At 47.3% G+C, this 24,906-nt stretch overlaps 1 protein-coding gene across 1 annotated transcript in view; it reads right to left on the reverse strand.

Annotated features, from left to right (window-relative positions):
- Window positions 1-136: 136 nt before the first annotated feature.
- The window catches only part of Iqgap3 (IQ motif containing GTPase activating protein 3), a 52,966-nt gene continuing 28,196 nt past the window's right edge, over window positions 137-24,906 (reverse strand). Inside the window, exons 20-38 of the mRNA XM_069990192.1 lie at window positions 21,869-21,952; window positions 21,680-21,751; window positions 21,518-21,587; window positions 18,287-18,495; window positions 16,732-16,884; window positions 16,299-16,462; window positions 15,708-15,932; window positions 14,836-14,976; window positions 12,798-12,882; window positions 12,178-12,410; window positions 11,743-11,875; window positions 11,553-11,655; window positions 10,910-11,036; window positions 5,404-5,491; window positions 4,206-4,418; window positions 3,066-3,232; window positions 2,680-2,781; window positions 2,120-2,228; window positions 137-1,431 (exon numbers count right to left, since the gene is read on the reverse strand). Of these exons, the coding sequence (XP_069846293.1) occupies window positions 1,318-1,431; window positions 2,120-2,228; window positions 2,680-2,781; window positions 3,066-3,232; window positions 4,206-4,418; window positions 5,404-5,491; window positions 10,910-11,036; window positions 11,553-11,655; window positions 11,743-11,875; window positions 12,178-12,410; window positions 12,798-12,882; window positions 14,836-14,976; window positions 15,708-15,932; window positions 16,299-16,462; window positions 16,732-16,884; window positions 18,287-18,495; window positions 21,518-21,587; window positions 21,680-21,751; window positions 21,869-21,952 (2,592 nt within the window). The 3' untranslated portion in view covers window positions 137-1,317. The remainder of the gene's footprint in view (window positions 1,432-2,119; window positions 2,229-2,679; window positions 2,782-3,065; window positions 3,233-4,205; window positions 4,419-5,403; window positions 5,492-10,909; window positions 11,037-11,552; window positions 11,656-11,742; window positions 11,876-12,177; window positions 12,411-12,797; window positions 12,883-14,835; window positions 14,977-15,707; window positions 15,933-16,298; window positions 16,463-16,731; window positions 16,885-18,286; window positions 18,496-21,517; window positions 21,588-21,679; window positions 21,752-21,868; window positions 21,953-24,906) is intronic.

Raw genomic sequence — 24,906 nt, forward strand, 5'->3', positions numbered from 1 at the left:
GATAGAGAAGAAATGAGACTGTTTCTCCTCTCAGCTTTAGTGTTCAGAGATTAAAAAAAAAAAAAGAATCAAAACCTAAGCATTCCTTCCTCTTTTGTCCCCTGAAGGAGGAGAGAGGAGAGGAGAGGGAGAGGGGGAGGGAGGGAGGGAGGGAGAGAGAGAGAGAGAGAGAGAGAGAGAGAGAGAGAGAGAGAGAGAGAGAGAGAGAGAGAGAGAGAGAGAGTGAGAAAGGCTGGCAGAGTGGGCCCACACCAGTGGTAGGCAGAGGCTGCTGGATGGATCCCCCAGGTCTCTCCAGGAAGGCCCAAGACCTTGAGGCCTGCTCTACAGGCAGTTAAGTAAGGGCCAACAACAGATGTGGGGATAACAGCTGCTTTTATTAAGGTGAAGTCAGAAGAGCAACAGGGACAGGAAGTTGGAAGATGTGGGCTGGACACAGAAACAGGCAGAGGCAGAAAACTACCTTGAAGAGCCGCTCTGAGGGTGGAAAAGTCCTGAGGGTGAAAGAGAAAAGGGAAAGACTGCTCTTCCTCCCGTAGGAAGCTGAGATAATGAGCTCGCACACACAGGGACCCTATTGCCCTGACCCAAGGTGACTTTAATACACAGTAAAAAAGAATGGCATGGATATTAATTTGAATTTGGCCTCAGAAAGATGAGAGAATTAAAACCATGATTAAGGCAGCACAATGATCCAGAGTGTAGGATTGGGAGAGAGAATAAATAGCCTAGTGACCCACATATAAAACAGACATATAAATGAGGGAACAAGATTTGAGGTTCACAGAAGGTCATCTTGCCCATACTGCAATGGAGGATGACAGTGCCAGTGCCACATGACAGCAGCAAACATAGCACCCTGACACCCTGTCTGAAGGGGTTGAAGGATGGGTGGTGTCACAGCAGCAGAGGAGCCTGGGCTTTGGCAGAGGAGGCCCACCCACTGCTGATGAAATGGGAAGTAGGGATAGGAAGCTGACCCTGGCTTTAGGAGTCTGCAGAGAGGTGACTAGAGGGAAACTAGGCCTGTAGGCAGTGCTTGTAATAGTGGGGTAGGTCTACTTTCTACCTACCATCTGACTGGGAAACCATCTTTCTATCACATGTGGTAGAAGCCATGCATCTAGATCTGGGCAAGACAGGCCCTCTTCAGCCAATTCGGCAAACTGAGGCCAAGTTGGACAAACTCCTCCCAGCCAGGGAAGGGGTCTTTGATCTTTTCCCAGGCCTGAACTCTGTATCTTCAGGGAAGCAGAAAGGTGAGTTAGTGTTAAAGAATATCCATCAAAAGGGGCCTGGGTGGCACCCACTGTCTCATCACTTCCGCAAGAACTTCTTGTTGAGGAGGAAGATGAGAAGGTTGACATTGACTTTGGCTTTGTTGAAGAGCTTCATGACAGCTACACCCTCATACTGCAGCTGTAAGAGGTCCTAGGAGAGAAGGATCCAGAGGTGGTTTTAGGAGCTTCTGGTTATGGCATGTCAATCTACTAAAAACTGCTAATCCATTCCACAAATGAGGGAACCAAGGTGCAGAGAGAGAGAGAGAGAGAGAGAGAGAGAGAGAGAGAGAGAGAGAGAGAGAGAGAGAGAGTGAGAGTACGAGTCAGAGACAGAGAGTCAGAGAGACAGAGACAGAGTTACAGTGACAACCAAATGTTAACTACAGCGGTTAGGACTTGAAATTAGTTTTCTTCCTCAAAAGGCAAAATGGCGGGGGGGGGGGGGGGGAGGATTTAAAATCACCACTCCCCTGAACACTGGCTGTGAATGAGGCCAGTTTCCTAACCTTTTAGCCTCAGAGCCAATAAAACAGGGATAATGGTTGTGAGCTGTGGAGAGGATTAAATGAGGTAACATGTAAAGCCCCTGACATGTGATAGCGCTTTAAACCTTAATCTCACTTCTGACACTACCAGCCATAACACTCCCAGATACATGGCAGTGGGGTCTGTACATAGGGAAGGAGGCTTGGGCTTTTCTCCAGGAATAGACAACACTAAGGGGGTGAGGAGACAAGATGATGTCATTTGAGGCCTATGGAGAAGTAGACCATTCTGGTTGGCCAGCACCTAAAGTCCAGCAGGTTTCTGAGTGTTCAAGGCAGTGTCTTCCTCACCTGATAATGAAGTTGAAATCTCTCCATGTCTACACCCAGGAACTTGGCATTTACTTCAAACTTTCCTGCTTCGTTTCCAGGAGTAATGTCAAAGATGACGTTTCTAAAGCTGTCAGCAACAGGGTTTAAGAAAGGGATCCATCATCTCTTTCCAGGGCAATAGTCCTGCTCTTGCTGCTCATCAGGCAGTGTGTCAGCCAAAGTCTAGGCTTCCTCCCTGTTGTTCCTTCCAGGGCCCACCTGTCTTCTCCAGATTTTACTTCTGCTTATACCAACCCTTTTATCTGTCTAATCCTACCCAGCTGTTGGTGCTTCCTTGTGCTTCCTCTCCAGGAAGATTTCCCAGCATTCTTTGCTCTGGGTGTCTAGAACTGTGCTAGACTAGGTCCACTATCATAAAAAGCTCCCTGTCTGATGTACCTTGTCTTCCCTACCACTCTAGCAACTCCTACAAGGTAGGGAACCTGCCCCTCCCTCCCTTCCACCCAGAGCTCCACTCCCAGAGTAGCCCCCCCAACAGGGAAGATACATCCCACATCCTGCCCTCCAAAGGTACATACTGAGAGGTGGGGAGATCTTCAATTTCCACCAAGACACCCTTCTCCAAGAGCTGAGCCGCGGTGTAATGAAGGGATGGCTGCTTCTTCCCCTTTCCAGAACTCCTGATTAAAAGAAGGCCCCAGAGAATTCATCCACCACATTGTCCACTACCAAAGACACTAGTTCCCTGTTGCTGGAGGAAGCAAAGTGGACCCCGAGAAGAATTCTCACTGATGGAAGACAGAGAAGAGGCTATACCCCAGCCCAAGACTTTGAAAAGAACTCAAATCAAGAGGGGACTGTGCTATGCTAGGGCTAAATTTCTTCTTCAAAGTTGAGAACCAGGGCAAAGGTGCATACAGGTAGTAGTGAGGACACAGGAAGGAGGGGGGGTGGCAGAACCTACTTGGAGCTGGGGGCCAGGTGGTTCAGGCAGGCCTGGATGTACTGGCTGTAGTAGTCACCCTGTTCCTCATAGAAGGTGGTCTTAGCACTCAGGCCCTGGAACGTGGCCTGCAACTTCACCAGCTCTGCCTTCCGACGCTGTCGGTACCTGCGCTGATTTCGGATGTCCTGGAGTTTGGAGACCCAGAGAGGAGATCAGTTGGCTCTTCCTGACCAGCCAGCCTCAAGGTCTGTCTGACACAGGTTTAAGAACAAGTCACTAATTCACTCTGAGGATGTTTAGGAAAAGCAGGAAGAGGGGGCTGGGAGTGATGCTTATACCTAGAGTGCTTGCCTAACAAGCACAAGGCCTTAGATTTGATACCCAGCATCACAAAACACAAACAAAAACCCCCCAACAAACTAACAAAAGCAGGAAGACTGCTCTTCCTAGGATAAACTCAAGGATGCCACCAGGTCCTGAAGGCTTGTCTTTAAGGCCTCTCTCCAACACAGTAGTAGCTAGTTTCCAGGCTCCTTGTGTTTCAGGAAAAGAACAGCTGGTCAGGTACTCTTAGCTCACTTCTGTCATCCTCACTGCTTAAGAGGCTGAGACCTGGTGGTTTGAAGTCAGCTTGGGCAAAGTCCTAGAATGGTAGAGAGCTAGCCATGAATAAGCAAGCCAAATAAGAGCATGAAGCCCCGAGGTCAAGCCCTGGTACAAGAAAAGAGTTGTAAGAACAGCTCCCTTCCTGGCTAATTTTTGGAGCTTTCCTTCGAAAAGAACTGCTGGGGCTGGGAAGGTGGCTCAGTGGTAGAGTGCATGCCTTGCATGTATAAGGCCCTAGGTTCGATTCCTCAGCTCCACATAAGCAGAAAAAGCTGAAGTGGTGCTGTGGCTTAAGTGGTAGAGCGTTAGCCTTGAGCTGAAGAGCTGAGGGACAGCACCCAGGCCCAGAGTTCAGGCCCCACTACTGACAAAAAAAAAAAAAGAAAGAAAGAACAGAACTGCTAGCCTTCTTCTGGCTGGTGACAATTATGGGTGGCACACATTAGGGAGAGGCCTACCCTTGGCACACCAACACTATGGATCCACTCATTCATGCAGGGATATGCCCCAGTGCGTGCTCACAGCAGACACATGAGCATAAAAGGTTGATACCTTGGCCAGCTCATCCACCAGTCCTTGATAGCCATTGCTGGCACTGACCAACCCCAGGCCCTCGAGTCGACGCAGATTTCGCAGGATGCGACGTTGCTTCTCTGCCAGCGGTAGGAGGGAGTGAGCCATCAGGGAGCGATGTCGCCTTAGTGGCTCCGGGGTCTGGGCCTCATTGGCCTGGCGTCGGCACATCAGCCGCTTGTGGGCTACTTCCTGAGGGGCAGAGACACTGAGAAGGCTACTAAGCCCTATTTACCTGTCCTAAAACAGGTTAGAGGCAGCATCAACAAAAGGAGCCCTGATCACTTTTCTGAGCTTAGATTGTGGGGATAGTGGCAGGGGAGGGCACAGCTGGGGAAACACACCGAGGCAGAAGCTCACAGCATATGGATAGGCCTCATGGATTGACATGGGAAAGGAGGAGCTTAAAGGAGACCCAACAGAAGCTGCAGAACAAGGGATCCAGATAGGCACTAGCTATGGCTTCCTAACAATGAGGCTTTGTGACAGATACAGGGTGTGTGAGAGCATTTCCCTTCTTGTTGTTTTGGGACATGCCTCTACTAGCTACTGAGAACCTCTGGCTCTGACTTCACCCCAGCTAGCCCGGTTGGCCTTGGCCCCTGCTAACTACCCACCCTCTCTTGCCTCTGGGACCAGCATCTTTTTTTGTTGTTGTTGGTCACGGGGCTTAAACTTTGGACCTGGGTGTTGGCCCTGAGCTCTTCAGCTCAAGGCTGGTGCTCTACCACTTAAGCCACAGTGCCACTTCCGGTTTTCTGGTGGAGATGAGTCTTATGGATTTTCCTGCCCAGGCTGGCTTTGAACTGTGATCCTCTGATCTCAGCCTCCTGAATCGCTGGGAATTACAGGTGTAAGCCGGGCCAGCATCTTTTGAGAGAAGCCCTTGGTATTTTCTTCAGGAAGGTTCCCTGGGCCCTCCTCGTGCCCACAAGCCAAGAGCTGACACAGAAGTTCTCAGCCCAGCATGGAGAGGAGATGCAGGCCCAGGACTCTGAAGTCTGAGGTTCTCTGAAGCTATCTTGTTTTCTTAGTTTGTGACCTCTGGGATGAAGGCCAGAGGCTTGGCTCTCAGACTGTTATAACCGCTGAACTCAGGTACTGAGGGAGAAATCAGCAGTGCTAGGGCAAAGTGAGGTACATGAGATAGATCCTGTAAGGTAGCCAGGCCACTGACCTGTTCTCTAGAAGCTGAGAGGGCCAGGATTTCCTCGAGGGTGTCACCATGGTGGAACTGGATGATATCAGCCAGCATTTGCTTGGTGCTGCAGAGGAGGGCGGTGGTGAGAGAGATAAGGGGCTGGCTAAGAAAGAGACTGGGCCCTTTTGGCCATGCTTCTCATGCATAGTGGGGGCAGCAGTTTGGTAAATAAACTCCTGTCTGAATACCATGTGGAGTTCTCTTCATCAGCAACCTAATGAAGCTTACCCATTTAATATACCTTACCTATGGTGCTGTGACTCGGATTTTTTTTTTTTTGGTCAGTAGTAGGGCCTGAGCTCTGGGCCTGGGCACTGTCCCTGAGCTCTTCAGCTCAAGGCTAACCTTCTACCACTAAAGCCACAGTGCCATTCCCAGCTTTTTTTGCTTATGTGGTGCTGAGGAATCAAACCCAGGGCCTCATGCATGCAAGGCAAGCACTCTACCACTGAGCCACCTTCCAGCCCAGGATGTTTTTTTTTTCTGTTTGTTTGTTTTGTCAGTTGTGGGGCTTAAACTCTGGGCCTGGGTACTGTCCCTCAGCTTTTCAGCTCAAGGCAAGTGCTCTACCACTTGAGCCACAGTGCCACTTAAGATTTAGGTTTTTAAGTTGGAAATGTTAGAAGTTGTTTCTTTGTTTTTGGGTCCGGTCGTGGGCCTGGACTCTGGCCCTGGGCGCTGTCCCTCAGCTCTTCAGCTCAAGGTTAACACTCTACCACTTGAGCCACAGCACTACTTCTGGCTTTTTTTTCCTGCTTATGTGGTGCTGAGGAATCGAACCCAGGGCCTCATGCATGCAAGGCAAGCTCTCTACCACTGAGCCCCCTACCCAGCCCTGTTAAAGTTTTTTTTTTTTTTTTTCTTGCCAATCATGGGGCCTGAACTCTGGGCCTGGGCGCTGTCCCTCAGCTCTTCAGCTCAAGGCTAGCGCTCTACCACCAGAGCCACAGCACCACTTCCGGCTTTTTCTGTTTATGTGGTGCTGAGGAATCGAACCCAGGGCCTCATGCTTGCAAGACATGCACTCTACCCCTGAGCTACCTTCCCAGCCCCCCTGTTAAAGTTTTTGATCACCCTTTTTCGCAAGCCAAACTGCCTCAAGACATCATATGAGACTTTTTCACCAATAACATTGCTGGCTTTCACATCCTCATCCACACCACTTCTCTACTCTGTTCAGTGCCAACCAGTCGACATGTAGTCTAGATCCAGTCTATCTCTTCCAACTTGGAAGATGTCCTCATTCCTGCCTAGACCATCCTGATTACCTCCACCACGTAAAAGTAGACTAGACTCCTGCTTGACACCATCACACACTGCTGATTCCTGGTGAAAGACTGACTCCTTTGGATTTGCAAATCTAAGACTCTGTGTGACATTCTTTCTGTAATATTAGATTTGTCAACCTTACCCAGCCTGACCTGGAAGGGGCTAGTTATGTTGTTATGCTAGTGAAACAAGTGTAGGCCAGGAGAGCCTCTTGTGAACTCTGGTTAACTTAGGCATCACCAGAAACCAATACTATATCTGTGCTAAAACTCTCAAAAAAAAAAAAAGAGTGGGGGGACTGGACATGGGCTGATCAGAGATCCAAGAGTGAATGTGTCCTGCCGTATGTCATGGGTGCCAGTTATGCTTGGGAGTGAGTGGGAGAGAGGGAGGGTAGGAAGAAGTTCTGTTGCCAAGAACTCATGCCTTCAACTAGTTTCCTTTGAGACTTAAGCAAAAGCACACACTTCTTCCTCCCAGCCCAGGTTCCATTCTCCTGAGCTCATAGTGTACCTGACACTCTCCTGTCTGTGTGCCCATGGAGTTCATTTCATTTCATTTCTTTTTTCTTTTTCTGTGGCTTGAAGTTAGGGCCTGGGCACTGTCTCTGAGCTTCTTTTGCTCAAAGCTAGCACTCTACCACTTGAGCCACAGTATCACTTCCAGCCTTTTCTGTTTATGTGGTACTGAGGAATCGAATCCAGGGCTTCATGCATGCTAGGCAAGCACTCTACCACTGAACCATATTCCCAGTTCCTTCACTTTTTTTTGTTGTTTTTGTTGTTGTTTTATTTTAATTTTTGGTTGGTTGTGGCACTTGAACTCTGGGCCTAGGTGCTGTCCCTGAGCTCTTTAGCTCAAGGTGAGTGCTCTACCACTTGAGCCACAGTGCCACTTCCGGTTTTCTTGCGGTTAATTGGAGATAAGAGTCTCACAAAACTTTCCTGCCCCGGCTAGCTTTAAACCATAATCTGAAGATCTCAGCCTCCTGAGTAAGTAGGATTACAGGTGTGAGCCATCAGTGCCCGGCTTCACTTTTTAATTCATTTTTTAAAAAACTGTTATTGTCAAGGAGTTGTACAAAGGAGTTATTAGTCTATAAGTCAGGTAACGAGTATAATGCTTTCTTGGACAATGTGACCCCTTCCTTTGCTTCCTACCTCACTTTTACAGAAGTGGGAAGAAGAGATTCATGCCATCCTCTGATCACATTTCTTTTTTTTTTAAAGTGCTGAGAGCTAAGCACTGGTGGCTCATTCCTATAATCCTAGCTACTCAAGGAGCCTGAGATATGAGGATCATGGTTCGAAGCTAGCCTGGACAAGAAAGTTTATGAGATTCTTATCTCCAATTAGCCATCAGAAAACCAGAAGTAGAGTTGTAGCTCAAAGTGTTATAGCACTAGCCTTGAGCAGAAAAAGCTCAGGGACAGCACCCAGGCCCTGAGTTCAAGCCCCACACTGACAAAAAAAGTGCTGAGGACTCAGCCATGTCTCTCATTGGCTGTGCGGCTATGGACTATCACAATACCTGAGCTTCTTTCCTCACCCATGGAGACTACCACCTACTTCACAGGTTGTCCCTCAGGTGAATGCTTATCTTTTAAAAAGAGCATATTGCTTCCTGTACACTGACAATGTACAAGCAGAAAGGGACATAAAGGAAGCAACCCCATTCACAATACCTCCCCCCAATAAAATAGTTAGGAATTAACCTAACCAAAGATGTAAAAGAACTATTTAACGAAAACTATAAAAACTTAAAGAAATTACAGAAGACACTAGGAAACGGAAAGACCTTCCATGCTCTTGGATAGGCAGACTTAATATAGTGAAAATGGCAATACTGCCAAAATTAATATACAAATTCAATGCAATTCTTATGAAAATCCCAATGACGTATATTTCTAAAATACAGAAAACAGTCAAAAATTCATATGGAACAATAAAAGACCTAGAATAGCCAAAACAATTCTAGGCAAAAAAAGACAACATGGGAGGGATCTCGATGCTGGACTTCAAACTCTACTATAGAGCCATAATAACAAAGATAGCATGGTACTAGCACAAAAACAGACCTGAAGACCAATGGAATAGAAGATCCAGAAATAAAACCACATGCCTACAGTCAGCTAATATTTGACAAAGAAGCCAAAGACATACAATGAAAGAAACACAGCCTCTTCAACCACTGGTGCTGAAGCTGGGTGCTTGTGGCTCACGCCTGTAATCCTAGCTACTCAGGAGGCTGAGCTCTGAGTATTGCGGTTCAAAGCCAGCCCGGACAGGAAAGACTGTGAGACTCCTATCTCCAATAAACCACCAGAAAACTGGAAGTGGCCCTGTGGCTCAAAGTGGTAGAGCACTCGCCTTGAGCTGAAGAGCTGAGGGACAGCGCCCAGGCCCAGAGTTCAAGCCCCATGACCGACCAAAAAAAAAAAAAAGTTTCAATCACTGGTTCTGGGAAAACTGGGCAGCCACATGCAGAAAACTAAAAGTGGACCCCAGCCTATCACCATGCACCAACATCAACTCAAAATGGATTAAAGACCTTAATATCAAACTTGAATCTCTGAAACTACTGCAGGACAGAGTAGGAGAGACACTTGAACTTATAGGCACAAGCAGGAACTTCCTGAACAGAGTCCCAGGGTCACAACAAATTGGAGAGATACTTGACAAATGGGACTACCTTAAAATAAAAAGTTTCTGCACAGCTAAAGCTATAGCAACCAAACTAGAAAGACAACCAACTAACTGGAAAAAAATATTTACCAGCAATATATCAGACAAGGGGTTAATATCCAGTATATACAGGGAACTCAAGAAACTAATCCCTCCCAAACCTAACAAACCAATTACTAAATGGGCAAGGGAACTAAAGAGAGACTTCTCAGAAGAAGAGATAAAAATGGCAAAGAAACACATGAGGAAATGTTCTCCATCCCTGGTAGTGAAGGAAATGCAAATAAAGACAACCCTGAGATACCACCTTACCCCTGTCAGAATGTCCCACATCCTAAAGTCAGCCAACAACAAATGCTGGCGGGGATGCGAAGAAAGAGGAACCCTATTACACTGCTGGTGGGAATGTACACTTATACAACCACTTTGGAAAGTAGTCTGGAGCGTCCTCAGAAAGCTAATATTGACCTCCCTTATGACCCAGTCATACCACTTCTAGGCATCTATCCTGAACAACAAGAACCAGTATACAAGGACACATGCACCTCCATGTTTATTGCAATACTGTTCACAATAGCCAGGATATGGAAACAACCCAGATGCCCCACCACAGATGAATGGATCAAAAAATTGTGGTATCTATACACAATGGAGTATTATGCAGCCATTAGAAAGGACAAAATAATGGCATTTGCAGGGAAATGGATGGAGCTAGAAGAAATCATGTTGAGCCAGGTAAGCCAAGAGCAAAGAGACAAATGGCACATGGTCTTCCTGATAAGTGGATGTTAAATCCAAAACGTAAGGTGATATGACAAAATTCACAAGGCTTAGCAAACAAAGGACTTCCACTCATCTGGTCGAATCACTACTAAATAACCCCACACTGCTGATCACATATATGGTATATATGTGCACACTGGAGGGAAACCAGGAGGATGACACAGAACTAGAGGGAATCAGGGAAAAACATACAACAGCAGGACCCATCAGCTGCACTGGACATTGACCAAAATGAACTAAGCAACTCAATGGCAGTGATGGTAGGAAGGGAATAAGTGGGAAAGAGGGAACAGCTGATGCTATGCAAAACAAAAGAAATGTACATATCACCCAATGTGGAAGAAATAACTTATTGCAAAGCTCATAGAACTCATAAATATTATAGACCATGATAGACAATTTGCTCCATGAAAGTTAGAATGTGTTTGTGACTTTAACTAAGCATCACTATCCCACAATACTGTGAAATTTGGGAAATTATGTAACCACTTAATCATAATAAAAAATTGAAAAAAAAATAAAAAGAGCATATTGGTAAAATGGTATAATAACATGTTGACAGTTGTCCATCTTAATCATTCCTTTGCCTTCAGCTTCTGAGTAAAGAATTAAAGTTGCCAGGAGAATAGCTGAGACTTCAGTAAGGGGAATGAGGGTTAGACTTTAGAGAAAACTTCCTGGCGGATAAGAGGGCTCAAGAAGAAGGTGGAATGGCCCTTTCAGAGTGGCCATTTGATTGCACCTACTTCAGAAGCAGGCTCCGGGCACTGGTATCATCAGTGTCTGTTTCTAGTCCTTCAAACTTGTTGGTGAGTGTCAGGGAGACTTCGAGCTTGCTCAGATCCATGTGTCCATCTGTAGCTATGTTCTCCCCTGGAATGAGGAATGAGATGAACAGGCACACATGCATGTGTATACACACACAGATGGGGTTGTGGCAGGTCTCCTCCTCACATACCTTTCAGGAAGCCTTCCCATACTTGCCCCATGGTACCCCATCAACCTGCTCTACTGGGGCTCCCCATGTCCTTAGCCTGGTTATCAGGGGGCTGTCTCCCACAGTTTGGAGCTCTTAGCTCTCTTAACGCTATCATTCTACCTGATAAGCTGGCTTCTACCCATTCCACAGGCCTGGAGGCACTACCCATCAGAGAAACCTATGAAGATCCAAACAGGCTCCATCCCCCCAAGTCTCTTAATTGCCCATTGATATGCCACATCTGTCTACTCTCTTTTTATCAGACTACATACCTGTGTCTCAGAACCACAGAGAGGGAGAGAGAGTGTAACATGTAGTATCAAACTGGGTTGTGCAAGCATGCTCACAGGCCAAGCCCACATGCTGTCAGTCCCTCCCTGTCGGCCCCCAGATGCCAGAAGGACATGTACCAATAAGGTCAGGGACTGTGGGCAGCTCCCCAAGATCCTCCAGGAGCTGGTGCAGGGGGTCTCGGTGGTCAGGGGCGATCCAGTCCTGGTGCTCCAGCAATAGCTGCAAGCGGAAGAGGGACATGCAGGAACTGAAATGGGCCTTGCTTCTAGACCAGTCCATCCCGTTACCAATCCATCCACCCCTTACCTTGTGTGTGCTGACCAGCTCCCCCACAGTGATGTATACCATGGGTTTGGCCACAGCCACCATGTCTGAGTACTCATCCATTGCAAAACGTTCCTCTGGCTCTGGCACCTGGCAGGCTCTGCAGATGAACTTCCTAACACCAGGGGGAGGGTCCATCAGAGTACTCTGTTTTGTCCCCCTCTTCCCTTCCCCAGCCCTCTCCAGGACGCTTCTACTCAGCTCCAGCTCCTTTTGCCCCCCCCCCCACTTCTGTCCCAGTATCCTATCCAAACAACCTCCTCTGCTGGGGAGACCTTCCATAACCTAAGCTCCAGCCCTTCCCCCACCACCTATGTGCCTTTCTTCCTCATGGATTCAGGGGGAAGGGGCAAGAGGGATGTGAGCCCAAAGCAGAGAGAAAAGGACAGCTAGGACCTGGAAGACAGGACCCCAGACCTGAATTTGAGGTGAGTCTCCTCCAGATAGTCATTCAGGATTCTCAGGTGCTGGCTCTCCCCTGAGAAGGCCTTGGCAGCTGCAGCGTGCTGCAGGAGCTGAGCCACAGCCCCCAGGGCGTGGCGCTGGGGGGCAGCCAGGGCACCACCTGCTGCCATGGCCACAATGTCAAAGGCGTCCGGAGCTACCACAGCTGGGTTCAGGAACCGGTAGTACAAGAGGTTCCCTACCACCTGAGGAAGAGGAAAACCTTTCAGAGGAGCCTGTAGGCCACCTTGACAGCTGGAGCTCCACATTACCAGATCACATGGTATGAAGGGATGAAGAGACCACGTGGGCCAGTCCTCTCACATCAAAGAAAAAAGCAGACCCCAAGCAGGCAGGTAATACTCAAAGTCATGCAGCAAATTTGAGCAAGAACTAGGACTAGAACCCAGAACTCCAGACAAGAAGCCCAGGGCCGTCCAATTAGCTCCTATCCTACCCACGTCCCCATCAGCTACCCAAAGCCTGCCTTTGTGCCAAACTTGATTTGTGGAGTCTGACATATTTTCTTCTTGGGCTTTTTATATATCTTTCTTTTCTCGTGTCTGGGAGGGAGGAAGTAAGACAATACTTGCCTTATAGATCTCACTCTCGGTAGCATTGGGGAACTTCTTTGCCAGTGTAGTCTTTAGGACTTTGGCCACATATCGCATCCCATACCTGGGGGACAAAGTAATAGGTGCTCTGTGGCTCTTTCCACCTCTGTTCCAGGGCTCAGGGTATGAGTACCTGGCTGCCTCCTCTCCCATTCTCAGCCACACCAGAGTTGACCCCAAGCACTGTCCCTCTGCTACTCATAGCTGATCCTCTGCTGCAGCTCTCTACTTTTGGGCTTAATTATATCCTGTCATCTACAAAAAGTTCTTAGAGCCAGGCATCAGTGACTCATGACTATAATCCTAGCTACACAGACAGCTGAGATCTGAGAATCAGTTTGGAGTCAGCCCAAGGCAGAGAAATCAGAGGCTTTTATCTCCAAAAAAACAAACAACAAGCAAAAAGCCAGAAGTAGTCTCACAAACTTTCCTGCCCAGGTGGCTTTGAACCATGATCTTCAGAACTCAGGATCCTGAGTAGATAGGATTATAGGTATGAACCACTGATATCTGGGCAGGGAGAGTGCGGGGGGAGTGTAGTTGTGGAGATGGGAGGGAAGGGATGGTAGAGGAAAACAAAGGAGACAACAATGCTTGATCAGAAATGTACTCATTACCTTGCCCATGTAACTGTAACCCCTCCTCTGTACAGTATTCTCACAATAAAAAACTTATTAAAAAAAATTGGGGGGGGGGGAGGTCCGGTCGTGGGGCCTGAACTCTGGGCCTGGGTGCTGTCCCTCAGCTCTTCAGCTCAAGGCTAGCGCTCTACCACTTGAGCCACAGTGCCACTTCCGGCTTTTTCTGCTTATGTGGTGCTGAGGAATTGAACCCAGGGCCTCATGCATGCAAGGCAAGCACTCTACCACTGAGCCACCTTCCCAGCCCTTCTTGAGTAAATTTTAAGAAAGGAGAGAACTGGAAAGTACTTTACAGGTTTGAAGACTACTTCCTTCCTTGTCTTCACTTTGTGAATTAAGGAGGAATCCCATTTTATCTCTATTTGTTCTCAGATAATAGGTCTGAGACAATAGCATGACTACTTTAGGTTCCCTCCTCTGGCTCTAGAGAAATCCTGATGGGCCACAGAAAGGCTTGCCTGCTATATTCTAGCTCAGCTTACGGACAGCATCTTTGATTATTCACAATACATCTGGAACCCTCTGAGCATATCCAGCTTCATTTCTTTTCTTTTTTTTTTTTTGCTGGTCCTGGGGCTTGAACTCAGGGCCTACGCACTGTCCCTGAGCTTCTTTTGTTCAAGGCTAGCACTCTACCACTTGAGCCACAGCACCACTTCTAGCCTTTTCTGTTTATGTGGTACTGAGGAATTGAACCCAGGGCTTCATAAGTGCTAGGTGAGTACTCTACCACTAAGTCACATTCCCAGCGCCCAGCTTCATTTCTTTACTATTTTCCTCCTTTTAGGACTATTGCCTTGCTCTGTTCTCCCCATCTTACCTGGTTCTCTTTTCTTTTCTTTTTTTTTTTTTGGGTCCAGTCATGGGGCCTGAACTCTGGGCCTGGGCGCTGTCCCTCAGCTCTTCAGCTCAAGGCTAGCACTCTACCACTTGAGCCACAGCACTACTTCCAGCTTTTTCTGCTTATGTGGTGCTGAGAAATAGAACCCAGGGCCTCAGGCATGCAAGGCAAGTGCTCTACCACTGAACCACCTTCCCAGCCCCCTCTTTTCTTTTTCTTTTTCTGCCAGTCCTGGGGCTTGAACGTAGGGCCTGGGCACTGTCCCTGAGCTTCTTTTGCCCCAGGCTAGCACTCTACCACTTGAACCAGAGCACCACTTCCACTTTTCTGTTTATGTGGTACTGAGGAAGCGAACCCCGGGGCTTCATTCATGCTAGTCAAGCACTCTACCACTAAGCCACATTTCCAGCCCTCTTTTTTCTTTTTTGTTAGTATTGGGGTTTAAACCCAGAGCTTAATGCTTGTGGTCAGATGCTCCTAGCCCATGGCCTTTTGACATTCCATGCCTAGCCTGGGGCAAAGCTTTCATACATACGGAATTTGGTCCACAGATGAAATGATGGCTACTACGAATTTATCGGTAATGGCAAGGAGGTTGCGCAGGGAAATGTCTAGCCGTCTCTGGACCTCGGGATGGCACAAGGCTTGCTCAGGGGTGACATCATAGGGAAGATGGCTGTGGGCAGAGACATTCAAGGTAAAACCAGAGGCTCCTTACCACTAGATTTCTCTCTAACAACAGGGTTTCACACAGACATGCTTGGACTCAGGGAAGCCTGGAGCAATGTGGGTGGAAGGTGAGGTAGAAAGAATTGTACCCACAGGAGGCTGGCAGAGTGCACAACAGAATGGAGGACCCGGAATCTGTGTAAAGACTCCTAAGGGGACCTGGAAGAAACTAGAGGGCTACAGTCAAATAATCTTTTGCAGCTTTCATGCTATCCAGAACAGCCACCAGGATTATCAGGTCTCTTTTCTTTGTACCCATGAACCTAATACTCCCAACCTACAGAGCCAATCTATATTTCCCACTATCTCAATTGCCTATTGATATGTGTAACTCTGAACATAGATCTATACCCCTATCAGTACGTTATCTATACTAAATTCCTAACAAACCTGGCACATCATTTACAAGCCCTGACACAGCAATTAAGCATATTTGCATATTCGTCTTATGTTAAACCCACTAGGTCTGGGATCATTTGTAACAAAGCACTGTTAATCAGGGGAGTGGGGAGTGGAGGAGGCTAAAAGGCTACCTTACTTACTCCTGTAGTGCTAGTGTCATCTTTTTATAAATCAGCATGGTTGCTTATATGTCACCTTCAAACACACCCAAGCTTCCCCAGGGAGGCCTATGCCGGAGCTGATCAAAGAGAGCTCTTCCATTATCCATCTGCTCACCTGCGCTGCCCTGTCTGGGCTTCAGTCTGGTTGATCCAGTTCTTATAGAGGTAGACAGGGTCTGTGTGGACGCTGAGCACCTTGTCCTCCAGCACGTCCTGGATAACCTTGCCCAGGATCTCCCGCAGGGCACACTGTCCACGCTCATTACGGTAGAATCTCACCACCAGCCTCACCACTGTTGGGTTGCCTGTCACCACATCCTGGGGTTGCTCCACCTTTGACCTGCGGTCAAAGAGGTCAGTGAAGGTGGTCTCATGCCTCGAGATAGGACAAATAGCTACTTTTTTTTTTTTTGAAATTTTGGCTTTTCAAATCCTACTCTGGTGTCCCTGTCTTTTTTGATGTCCTCATCTTAAGCAACATGCTGATATCTTTGTCTTATTCTTACTGCTATTGTGTCAAGCCCAACCCACCCACCATGCTGTCCCAGAGATGTCTTTGTCTCTCCACAGGAGTCAGAGAAGAGCAATTTTCTGATGCCAGTATATCCTGACACCTCAAGGAGCTTTTGTCCTGTGAAGGAGCACAGGGGCATCTCTATGAACACATTCCTCCCCCATATCCACTCCTGTTATCAGGAGAACCCACTCGATTTCTTCTTGGAGTGCAGTCTTGAACAGCTGGAGCAAGAGGTAGGCCTCTCGGCGGTTGGAGGCATAGTTGTACAGACTGAAAATCACTGCTTCCATGAACTTGGTGGTTCTGTTCTGTGGCATCTGAAAGATTAGCTTTGCCAAGTAGATGGGTTGAGTCTGCAAGCGATTGGGGAGACAAGGAGCTGATGAAGCACTTCAGGAAAGTAAAGGCTTTCCTGAGGGAAGCGTAGAGAAAGCACTGTTACACCTTCCTGGGGTATTGGAAACATTTCAGACATCAGGGAACAGCAGTGTCCTTCCCTAGGAACAGTATTGGACTGTGGGAAAGGAGAACACTTTGCATAGGGGAAAGGCATAGAGAAGGCCTTAAGGTCCCAGACCCATAGGAGTAGAAGAGACTTCTCCTTTGGAAATCCTCTGCTCACCTGGAGCAGGTAGAAGAGGTGTTGGTAAGCTTCTAGTTTCTGCCGTTTCTCTTTGCTCAATGACTTTAATCCCTTCTGCTTGTCCAGAACCATCATATCTGACAGCTGGTCCTTATTCTTCTTGGTCAGCTTCTTGCAGTGAGAGACCACCTCCTGCAAGGAAAGGAAGTGGGAAATATTACTAGCCCAGCTCAGTACCAAGCATGGGAACAGATGGTCTAGAATCAGCAATGGTAAGAGCCAGGGTTTCCTGGCATTTAAGGCATAGGTATGAGTTAGGGGAGCTCAACAGTTCTCTCCTACTTCCATGAGACTCCCATCTGGCACCTCTGCACTAACAGGGGAGAGTCAGCAAAGACTGGCTTGCCAGGCTAAAGCACCATGTCTACTTGGTTTTGCTTTTTTTTTTTTTGCCAGTCCTGGGGCTTCTACTCAGGGCCTGGACATTGTCCATAAGCTTTTGTGCTCAAGGTTAGTGCTGTACCACTTCAAGCCACAGCAACATTTCTAAATTTGTGGTAGTTAATTGGGGATAAGAGTCTCATGGACTTTCCTGCCTGGGCTGGCTTTGAACCTCAATCTCAGCCTCCTTAGTAGTTAGGATAACAAATGTGAGCCACCAGCTTAATATTATTTTTTATTGAAATGATATACAAATTAAGGTGGATATATTACTACTAGACTGTCACTGAATATTTATAATCAATTTGAAGTTTAAGGAGCTTTCAGATCTATCCTTGCATCTGGCCTTGGGAAGTAAATATTCATCATTCTGGTTTATTAAAGAGGAAATAGAGCTAGGTACTGGTGGCTTACACCTGTAATCCTAGCTACTCAGGAGGCTGAGATCTGAGGATTGTGGTCCAAAGCCAGCCCATGCAGGAAAGTTTGTGAGACTCTTATCTCCAATAAAATACTCAGAAAAAGCCAGAAGTGGTGCTGTGGCTCAGGTGTTGGCTTGAGCAAAAGGAGCTCAGGCACAGTGCCTAGGCCCTGAGTTCAAGCCCTAAAACTGGTACCAAAAAAAAAAAAAGGAGAGAAGAGAGAGAAAGAGAGGGGAAGAGAAAGGGGGGGAGAGGAGAGAGAGGGAGGGAGAGAGAGAGAGAGAAAGAGAGAGAGAGAGAATAGACTTTGACATTAAATGATTGCATATAAAACTTAGGGAGTGGCTCAGTGATAAGAGTGCTTGCTTGGCAGTTGCAAGCCCTAAATTCAATCCCCAGTGCTGCTCAAAATAAAAACGAAAAAAAAAATTGTCATAAATGACCATCTGTAGTCCTATACCAATTCTACCAGGGTTCCTACTATTGTACACATCTCCGACCAAGGCACAAGGCCTCAAGCCAAGTGATAAAATGCACATATTTTTTGTCATGTGTGTGTAGTTCTGGGATTTGAACTCAGAGCCTTGAGTTTGCTAGGCTGGCCTTTTACTGCTAAGCTAGCCTCTAGAAACGAACATGTTTATAAAAAGAAAAACTGCAACTACAGAACAATCAGCATTCCCCTCCAGGAGCAGCAAGATTTGGGAGAGGAGTAGGCCAGAGAGCCTCACCTGCAAGGTGATTCGATTTTTGACCAGCAGACCAATCTTGATGTCCATGAGGTTGAGGTCTTGTTCCAGCTGCTGATTGGACCGGATCTTCCTGACCACCTCTTCCTGGAGCTTTAGCAGCTCTGCCTCAGCAGAAAAGTCTTCCTGGCTCTGGTTCAAGAGGTGGGCGAATCTGCGCACTACACTGAGGGGAGGGTGGTGTGCATGCACTGGCAGGAGGAAAGGACGGAGGAGGAGAGGATGGAGGAGGTGCTGGATTAGGCAGGCTGCACCAGCCCTGACCTCCTTCTGAGGCCAGTAGCTCTCCAACTTCAGGTCTCTTCTAACTAGCTATTTGCAGCTGTCCAGCCAGACTGCCTCAGACTTCCTGTCTTCCAGCTGGGAGGATATAGATCTGCCTTACCTCTGCCCTTAGCTGCATCCCCCACCCAGACCTCTCCCAATGATATTTCCACACCCAAGCCAGAGTCTCCGCTCCCTCTGATGCTCCTCCCAGCCTCCTGTTCTACCCCATCCTCTCCTTTCCTGCTGGGCCAACCTGCCTCTTATTCTCCCACCTATCAGCCTTCACCAGCCATCTGCTTCCCACCATGTCTCTGCTAGGAGAGACACGGGCTGAGGCACAGGTAGACAGGACAGTCAATGTGTCTTTATGATATGAGGCGGTCAAAGCTAGATGGTGATTTGGTGTGGGAGGGGTGAGGAAGAAGTCCCTGAGCTGAGGCACAAACAAAAACAAACAACACACGGTGTTCATTATGTGATGAATGATATTCTTTATGTTTTTTCTTAACTAATTCATTATTTTTGGCTTTGAATCAGGGTGTCACACTTGTTAGAACAGGTGCTTTACCACTTGAGCCACTCCACTGTTAAGTACCTTTTGTGTTGGTTATTTTCAAGATAGGATCTTACTTTATACCTAAGCCAGCCTGGATTACAATATTCCTATTTGTGCTTCCTTTTGTCACTGGAATGACAGGCATGTATCACCATACCCAGCCATTGGTCAAGACAGTGTCTCCCAAATCCCCCAAGCTGGCCACAAACCTCAAGCCCTTGATCTCTACCTCCCAAGTAGCTAGGATTGCAAGCTGGAGCCACTGTGACTCAGTTTATTTTCATTTTTTAGAATAAGGTCTCACTATATGTAGTCTAAGCTGACTTTGACCTTGCTATGTCTAGTCTCAAACTGAGGATCTTCCAACATTGGACACCAAAAAGAATAAGGTCTCACTATATGTAGTCTAAGCTGACTTTGACCTTGCTATGTCTAGTCTCAAACTGAGGATCTTCCAACATTGGACACCAAAATGCTAGCGGATTAGAAGTGTGTGCCACCACACCCAGCACTAAATGGTTTTTTTGTTTTGTCTTTGTCATGGAGCTTGAACTCTGGGCCTGGGCACTGTCCCTAAGCTCACCAGCTCAAGGTGACTACTCTACCACTTGAGCCACAGTGTTACTTCCGGTTTTCTAGTGGTTAATTGGTGATGAGAGTCTCACAGACTTTCATGCCTGGACTGGCTTTGAACTGCAATCCTCAGATCACAGCCTCCTGAGTAGCCAGATTACAGGTGTGAGCCACCAGCACCTGGCTTCTACATTTTTTTCTTTTTGGCTAGTCCTGGGGCCTGAACTCTGGGCCCTGGGTGCTGTCCCTCAGCTCTTCAGCTCAAGGCAAGCACTCTACCATTTGAGCCACAGCGCCACTTTCGGCTTTTTCTGCTTATGTGGTATTGAGGAATCGAACCCAGGGCCTCATGCATGTGAGGCAAGAACTCTACCACTGAGCCACCTTCCCAGCCCCTCTAAATGTTTTTTTTTTTTTTTTTTAAATATAATAGGCATGCATTGGGCTGGGAAGGTGGCTCAGTGGCAGAGCACTTGCCTTGCATGCCTGGGGCCCTGGGTTCGATTCCTCAGCACCACATAAGCAGTAAAAGCCAGAAGTAGCGCTATGGAAGTGGTAGAGCGCTAGCCTTGAGCTGAAGAGCTGAGGGACAGCACCCAGGCCCAGAGTTCAGGCCCCACAACCGGACCCCCCAAAAAAAAAAAAAAGGCATGCACTACCATAGTTGGCTATAAGTATTAAAACAACCCTGTGAGGTCAGGACATTATAACCATACCTCTGATTGAAGAGCTCACTGAGGCACAGAAAGGATAGGTAGGCAACTTGACCTGGGTTATATAGTTAGTAATGAATGAAGGAGTCAAATTTGAAAGGTGAATGACACTTGGTCCAGTCTCTAAAGGCTGTCTAGTAGGAACACAATTCCCTACAGAAAAAGACATATTTGAAGAGGAAGACATATTTGGAGAAGTCAAAGCAGCTGTCACTCCCACTAGGGAGGGAAGAAACTCTCCCCTGTAACCTCCAGGCAGGCACTGGAGCCTTACTTGTAGCCCTTTTTGCTTCAGATAGGATCTTACATTTTCACCTGGGGGCTGGCCTTGGGCAGTAATCCTCTAACCTATACTTCCTATGTAGTTGGGGAGACAGTTGTGACCCACCATGACTGACTTATTGATTGAAATGGGGGTCTAGCTAGAAATGTAAGTCTACCATTCAAAGTGGTAGAACCTTGAGCAAAAGGGCTCAGAGACAGCACCCAGACCCTGAGTTCAAGCCCCATGACTGACCAAAAAAAAAAAAAAAAGTCACAAACTTTCCTGCCTGAGCTGACTTTGAACCTGATGTGATCCTGCCTGAGCTGACTTTGAACCTAATGTGATCCTCACATCTAAGCCTCCTGAGTAGCTAGGATTACAGGCATGAACCAACTGGCAAAACCATGGGTTAATCTGGCTTTGGAGAATGGATCTTCAAGAAAGGAATAGTAAGGAAAACTAAGATGACATCTTAGATTGAATGGAATGTAGCAATTAACTCACTTCACCCTCAACAGATACCATTACCTCCATTGTATAAATTAGGAAATTTGGGCTGTCGGGATTAGGCACTTGCCTGGGGCTACACAGCTAGTAAGGGGCAGAGCCCTGGAAAGAACTCGTTCGCTGAACTAACAAAAAGTAAAGGTTGGCCAGATCAGTGGTCTTAGTGCAATAGCAAGAAAAAAGACAGAAAGGGCCAAGCTAAAGAGGAGTGGGAAGGGAAAGAATCTAGCTGCCCAGAAGCAGATGATCTAAGGTCCCTGGTGGGAGAAGGAGAAGGACAAGGGGAAGATATGGAATGCATTGCCATTTCCCCATCAGACAAGGTGGCTCACCTAACATCCTGTAGTCATCTCGGGCTTTCCTGGCTCGGAAAAATGCCTGAATCTTCACAATGGAGTTAATCTGCCAGGAACAAAGAAGGGAACAGGGTGGCTGGCTGTCCTTGCTCTGGTTTCACAAGTGAAGGCTGCACATGGGGGCAGGGTGACACTCACATTCTTCTGGAAGTAGCGCAGACGCCTGAGGTATTGTCTTCGAGCTGCCCACATCCGGGCCCAGGCCTGAATCTGAGAGGAAAGACCCAAGCCAATTCAGCCAACCCCAGAAGACACTAGGTAGTAAGGGGGTGACAAAATGTTCTGAGAGCTTCCAGAAACAGGAGTCTGCCTATACCACTATTCTACCTTGATTACAGCATCCAGGTTTGCTTTAAAATACTGCAACCGCTCCAGGTAAATCTTCCGTTGTCTATAGCCCCGCCAATGAGCCTGCAGAGTGGAGAGAAGAGGGAACCCTAGCATGTCTTCTTTTGTTCAAGTGGCTTCAAGAGTAACCTTGTCCTTGGCTTTCCAAGAAGGGGGAGGAAGAAGGTGGGAAAACTTCCAGTTTTATGGGGAAAGCCAAATGGCTGCACATAACCAGACATGCCTTCTGCCACATATCTTGATCTCATGCACGCATCCACGTGCGCGTGTGCACACACACACACTCACTTCTCTCTCTCTCCCTTAAGCCATGCCTCTGCATGGAAACAACTGTGAGATACAGGCCTAAGCAGTATCACCAAAGCATAGTAATAATTTCCCCAAAGCACCAAAACATGTACCACATCCCCACTAAACACACTCAAGACCTGTTTGTAGACCACCTACCTCTTTTTTCCTATGCTCTACCTCCCTCATGGGCACAGAAAGAGAGGAGACAGCTGTTAGGAGGGGCAAGCAGCTATGGCCATCTGCCCATTTCTGCCAGTGGCCCCCTGGGCAGCAGGTCTCTAATGTTAAATGACACCAAAGGGGTGCTCTTACAAAGTGTTCAGTAGGTATCTCCAACCTCCCTCTGGTCTCTAAAGCACAAGTGTCATGGCTTCCTTCTGTTTTGGGGAGCCTCTCTTTTTTTTGGGGGGTCCGGTCGTGGGGCCTGAACTCTGGGCCTGGGCGCTGTCTTGAGCTCTTCAGCTCAAGGCTAGTGCTCTACCACTTGAGCCACAGCGCCACTTCTGGCTTTTTTCTTTTTGCTTATGTGGTGCTGAGGAATCGAACCCAGAGCCTCATGCATGCAAGGCAAGCGCTCTACCACTGAGCCACCTTCCCAGCCCCCCTCTCTCTTTTTAAATTAATAAAATTAAATTTTCCTAACGGGCATCATTGGCTCATAACTGACATCATAGCACTCAAGAGGTTGAGATCTGAGGATCGCAGTCTGAAGTCAGCCTGGGCAGGAAAGTCTGTGAGACTTAGCTCCAATTAACTACCAAAAAAGCTGGAAGTGGAAGTGTGGCTCAAGTGGTAGAGTGCCAGATTTGAGTAAAAAAGCTAAGGGACAGCTCCCAGGTCCTGAGTTCAAGCACTAGTACTGGCACAAAATAATAATAATTTCCTTGGATAGTTTTCTCTCATAAGACACTTACTTTCTTCGGAATATGTCTTGTGATGTACTGCCTTTAATCTTTGCTTATACCTACCCTTGTTCCAGACACCATTTGCTTCTGTCTTTTAGGGCTCATGCCAAACCACTTGCATGTCCTGGAGCTATTTATTCTACCCCTGACACTGTTGCAATGTGGTAAGATTTAAGAACTTTCTTTCAGTGCCAGATTCACACCTGTAATTCTAGCACTTTGAGAGGCAGAGGCTTCATGAAGGACTGAGAATTTGAGGCCAGACTAGGTCAATTTGTCTCAGACAACTGAACTAAACTAAAACTGAAATAGCATCACTTCACCCAATTGTCCTCACCTACCTAAATCCAGTTATCATGGCCAAGCTTCGTCTCAGACTCAGACGGTCCCTTTGTTGGAACAGGATGTGGAAGAGCCAACTTTGTCCAAACATCAGCTGTCTATGTTGGAGCCTTAGGGCCAGGAAGCACTATTTACATGTATGTCTTCAGCATTTCCTACTCTAAGTATTGCCTGGCTCAGCCTCTGGAAAGTACTATAGGACCTGGCAGAGGGATCTGCTCTCAGTTCTTACCCTTTTCTCAGCCCCCACCAGACTCTTCCTTAAAAAAACTATGCCTCCCATGGGCTGGGAAGTTGGCTCAGTGGTAGAGTGCTTGCCTCGCATGCATGAGGCCCTGGGTTCAATTCCTCAGCACCACATAAGCAGAAAAAAGCCGGAAATGGTGCTCAAGTGGTAGAGCACTAGCCTTGAGCTGAGGGACAGCTCCCAGGCCCAGAGTTCAGACCCCACCACTGGACCCCCCCAAAAACAAACAAACAAACAAAAAAAAACTATGCATCCCAATCTAGATTAGGCAGAATTCAAAATCCTGGGAAGAGTTCCTGCTAGGGTTAGAGTTTTCAGAAGAGTTTAAAGCTCTGTGTAGGCAGGCATCTCATTTTTTTGTGTCTCATATCTCTACAACTGGAGGACAAATGGCCTGAGGCTCTGGGAGAGCTCTGTTCAGGTGTGTGTGTGTGTGTGTGTCCCAGGACCCAGAGTCCACATAGCTCTAGGATGAGTGATGAATGCTCCCAGGCTCCATCTCCTCTCCTACTGTTGATGTGGCTTTATGTTGCCTTAGGTGTGAAATTCCAGTCTGGGTTCAAAGGGAGGAGTTCTTATGATTCAGAGGACCACATGCAGATTAGTAAAGTTCTATATTAAGTTCTGGGATCAATGCCCCTGATAACAGCATTGTATAATGGTGACTACCAATGGAGCACTTACCACACTCAATGCTACATATAATTTTCCTACTTAATCCTCATAATCAAGCTAGGAAGTGAGTACCATCATTATGAATAAATCTGGGTGCTTAAGTAAGGTGCACAAGACTATAACTGGGATGTGGTAGGAGCAGTAGGCAAACAAGCTTCCAGACTCCAAAACCTGAGCCCTCAGGACCACCCACAGGCCCTATGGCATGATCAAGGGCATATGTAAATCTCTTTCAGGTTTTCTGGTATTGTCTTTGTGTCCCTTCTATCACAGCATCTAACATTAACTGTCCTTTAGTTTGAGGAAGGAGATGGGATCTGTGACCACTCAACTGCAAGGTTTTTTTGTTTCATGGCGTTAGTATTGGGGCTTAAACTCAGGGCCTGGGTGCTGTCCCTTAGCTCAAGGTTGGCATGCTACTACGTGAGCTACAGCTCCATTCCCAGCTTTTTGGTGGTTAACTGGAAATAAAAGTCTCATGGACTTTCCTTCCTGGGCTGGGGGACTAAACCCCAGATCTTAGCCTCCTTGAATAGCTATGATTACAGATGCTACCC

Source organism: Dipodomys merriami, unplaced genomic scaffold (assembly GCF_024711535.1).
Source record: "Dipodomys merriami isolate MVZ:Mamm:240054 unplaced genomic scaffold, mDipMer1.0.p SCAF_392, whole genome shotgun sequence".
In the NCBI taxonomy this organism is placed as follows: Eukaryota; Metazoa; Chordata; class Mammalia; order Rodentia; family Heteromyidae; genus Dipodomys; species Dipodomys merriami.